The sequence below is a fragment of the Drosophila albomicans genome, chromosome 3 (assembly GCF_009650485.2).
Source record: "Drosophila albomicans strain 15112-1751.03 chromosome 3, ASM965048v2, whole genome shotgun sequence".
In the NCBI taxonomy this organism is placed as follows: Eukaryota; Metazoa; Arthropoda; class Insecta; order Diptera; family Drosophilidae; genus Drosophila; species Drosophila albomicans.
Genome location: NC_047629.2, coordinates 39,141,956 through 39,144,193, shown reverse-complemented (window position 1 = coordinate 39,144,193; position 2,238 = coordinate 39,141,956). Strand labels below are relative to the sequence as shown.

The 2,238-nt window shown below is 45.0% G+C and overlaps 1 protein-coding gene across 1 annotated transcript; it reads left to right on the top strand.

Annotated features, from left to right (window-relative positions):
* The first annotated feature begins 942 nt into the window (after positions 1–942).
* LOC117568612 (uncharacterized) lies at positions 943–1,782 on the top strand. The gene has a single exon (XM_034249373.2). It carries the CDS (start codon positions 1,055–1,057, stop codon positions 1,697–1,699), a length of 645 nt encoding a protein of 214 aa, XP_034105264.1. The 5' UTR covers positions 943–1,054; the 3' UTR covers positions 1,700–1,782.
* Positions 1,783–2,238: the final 456 nt, after the last annotated feature.

The following is a 2,238-nucleotide window of genomic DNA, read 5'->3' as shown; positions in this document are numbered from 1 at the left end:
TTGGTTATCGCCCAACTTGCCAGCCACGACTTGCTGCTGTCTCCCCTTACTCTTCCCCTCCCTTCTCCCCACTCTCCGTCACTCTTCAAGACCATCGTGGGCGGATTTTTGGGCCGTGGCGCGACTTTAGTTCGTTTTTGGTGAGCCTGTTTTTTAGTGCCTTCCGTAACCATTAAATTTTACGTTTTTATTAGCGCGCAGCGCAGTGCAGACCAGCGCAGTGCAGACCTCCCCTTTCCCTTTCCCACCCCTTCTCCACTTCTCCTCTGGCCACCCGCGCACAATTTTTGAATATTTCCGTTGGCAGTTTTTGGTTTCGGCTTGTCTACAAAATGCAGTTTTGCATGCACTTGCGTTTGCTTGCCACAAAGCGTTGCACACACACACAGGCAAAAGAAAAGCCAGACAATAATGAGCGCAAGATAAAACAGCGAAAATGGCAAAAGTGCTGAGCAGAGGAGCAAAGGGGAGAGGAAGGGAGGGTAGACGGGGGTGCTATATTCTCCCTCGTCTATTCCCACAACGTTTTTGCCATTTTGTCTTATCAGTGTCTCAAATCGCGGGCAAAAGTTGTCGCGATTGGCGAAATTATCGTTAGACTTGCAACTTGAAGCTTGGCCAACTGCTTGTTGAGGCGAGGGTGAAAGCGTACAGCAAGCAGTCGACAGTCGAACAAGTTGCGTTGCAGTTGTGGGCGTTGTGTGAGCAGCCTGAGCGCACAAGTTGCAAGCTTATAGCATCCACAAGCTGACAAGTTGCAGGAGAAAACATCCTTCAAACCCAATCCTGCAAGTTCGAACGCGTTGCAAAGCAGCGCACCAGCTAGCAAGCAGTTGTGCTCAAGTTCGATACGGAGTGCACAGCTTGCCCCTGCAAGCAGTGAACTGCAACTCTTATACGTCAAAGTTCACTCAAACTCAATGAGAGACTTTCGACTCAGTAGCTCACGCTGCACAACTCATTTCGGCACAATACGCTCAAAATTTGGAGAGTGAGAAAAAAAAGCGCACAAAATCGGAACTATCCGACAACAATAGCCAAGAACATAAGCAAGATGAATCTGCTGCGTGAACTGCGAACATCGCTAAACGAATTCTTCTACCAGCATTATCCATTCATCTCGATCTGCTGCTGCTTTGTGAGTCTATTAACCGCTTATTTGCAGTACGAGTGGAAGGTTCACAACTACGATCTGATGTCGTGGAAGCAGCTAAGTGAAGCGTGCTATGCCACAAGCACGGCAGACATTGACTTCTTTCAGCTCTGCGTGCTGCTCACGATACTCTGCATCAATGTTGTATTTGTGGGTTTGATTGTTGCTGCCTATGTGCATCCTTTGGGGCAACGTCGTAGCACTGAACTCACGCTGCTTGAGATCAAGGATCGCTTCTCGCGTTTTATTTTACTCCGTTTGATTGCGCGCCTCGATCGCATTCAGAGTAAAATGTCAGCGAAGCGCAAGACTTTGAATTTCCATCAAGTAGCGAGGGCGCATCACAGCATGGTCAAGGCAGTAGCCGTGTTTCGCAAGGATGCGCGCAAGCTGCTCCTGCCCAACGAATCGGAGATCATGCAGCCCATCGAGGACATCTATGGCGTTGCCGATGACGAGGAGCGCGCTCTGCGACGCGAAGGCTACTACAAGCTGACCATCGACATCACCGATGCCACCGTCAAGAGTCTCTTCAATGCGCAGTAATGCAAACTGCTGCAAACTTTAGGCAAACAAATGTAAAATCAAATAAATAACTCAAAAATGTACTAATCATTTTAATTACTAAATTTTAACACTTGGCCTAATTCTAAAATAATCAACATATACGTTATAACCTAAAAATTATTTAAGGCAATTTTTGTACCTATAGCTATAATAGCCTCAGAGATATAGCTGCTTAAATCAATGGACAGACAGACCGACTGATTAAAGGTGTTTTTAAAGCAGTGTCTATAATAAAGCAGTGCAAGCAGTCTTCCATCAGCTCTTGTGGCCTTCTTCCCAACAACAACAATTTATTTTATTGAATTGGCATGTCCAAAAATGTAAGTGTACAATTGATTTGCCATATAAATGTATTCTTAATTCACAATAGTGCTACAATCCAAAAAATATATAAAGCATATGTTGTAGCTTTAACTATGAGAGATCGATAGATACAAATCAATAAATACACACAGATAGCCAGTGGGACAGAGCTTTTTTGTTTAAGCATTGAAAACAGCTACTTCTAAACAGTTCTC

What these genes read in the sequence shown, in the direction of transcription:
- LOC117568612 (XM_034249373.2), top strand. Translation starts at nt 1,055, where the DNA reads ATGAATCTGCTGCGTGAACTGCGAACATCGCTAAACGAATTCTTCTAC.